General features: G+C 69.8%; 1 protein-coding gene across 4 annotated transcripts in view; it reads right to left on the bottom strand.

The window, feature by feature from the left end:
• CENPM (centromere protein M) overlaps window positions 1–148 on the bottom strand; it is a 7,872-nt gene extending 7,724 nt beyond the window's left edge. For all 4 annotated transcript variants that reach the window (XR_775057.1, XM_010575672.1, XM_010576493.1 and 1 more), the window contains exon 1: window positions 62–148. Coding sequence is in view for 3 of the 4 variants with exons in the window: in XM_010575672.1 (XP_010573974.1) it covers window positions 62–118 (57 nt within the window). In the remaining variant the exon portion in view is untranslated. The remainder of the gene's footprint in view (window positions 1–61) is intronic.
• Window positions 149–887: the final 739 nt, after the last annotated feature.

Here is an 887-nt window from a genome sequence, read left to right as displayed (position 1 = left end):
GCCTACCGCAGGGCCGGGCCCCGGGAGAGGGAAGGGGCGGCGGCGGCAGCGCCGGACCTACCAGGAGGACGGCGGAGCTGAGCGCCGGGAGCTTGTCGTAGGGCTGCAACACCGCCATCGCGCCCGCCGGGATTCAAACCGCCGCTACGCCACACGTCGCGCTAACGTAGCGTGTCAGGGGAGGGGGGCGGAGCCGGGGGGGCGGAGCTGCGTGCGCGCGTGCGCATTGGGCCCGCCGGGGCGTGGGCGGGGCTTTTAGTCACGCGCAGGCGTGTGCCGGGTGGGGTGGTGTCCCCTCCCACCCCGGTGGCGGAGCGACCGCCCGCTCGGTGAGCGCCGCTCTCGTACCGGCAGCCCCCGAGCAGCAGCGGTATTCCTGCGGCCCCGGGGCAGCCGCGGCGGGGGCTCTCGGCGGTGGGACGCTGCCCTCGTCCCACCCTAAGCCCTAAGCTTCCGAGAAGCAAAGTCGCGGATCCGGGGCATCCTTGCAGGAGGTGGGGTCCGTTAGTCTGCTCAAGCCTGAGCGGTACCGAAGGCTCCAGTGAAATCCCGCTGTCCCTTACGCAGACACGCGTTAACAAGGGCGGTGCACTTCCCTGCTGTAAAGGCTGCTCGATGTAGTGGCTAGGGAAGGGAATTGCCTGAACACCCTACGGCCGGGCTTCGCGCGCTGACTTGTTCTGCGTGAGGTTTTGCGGCAGCTCCAGCAGCCCCGACCACCGTCCTACCCCTTCCTGGGCACCTTCCCCTCGCCGCTCTTGGCTGGCTGGCCTCTGCCCGGCCCTGCAATCCCCTGCCCGTGGTACAGGCAGGAAGGAGCCCGTGCCAGCGGCCCTGCGGTTAGAGATGTAGGCTGAGCTCTTCTGGCTCCAAGGTCAGGGCGGGAT

The sequence above is a fragment of the Haliaeetus leucocephalus genome, unplaced genomic scaffold (assembly GCF_000737465.1).
Source record: "Haliaeetus leucocephalus isolate CR32 unplaced genomic scaffold, Haliaeetus_leucocephalus-4.0 Scaffold0, whole genome shotgun sequence".
NCBI lineage: Eukaryota > Metazoa > Chordata > Aves > Accipitriformes > Accipitridae > Haliaeetus > Haliaeetus leucocephalus.
Note: the sequence above shows the minus strand (reverse complement) of the source record. Positions and strands in the feature narration are given on the sequence as shown.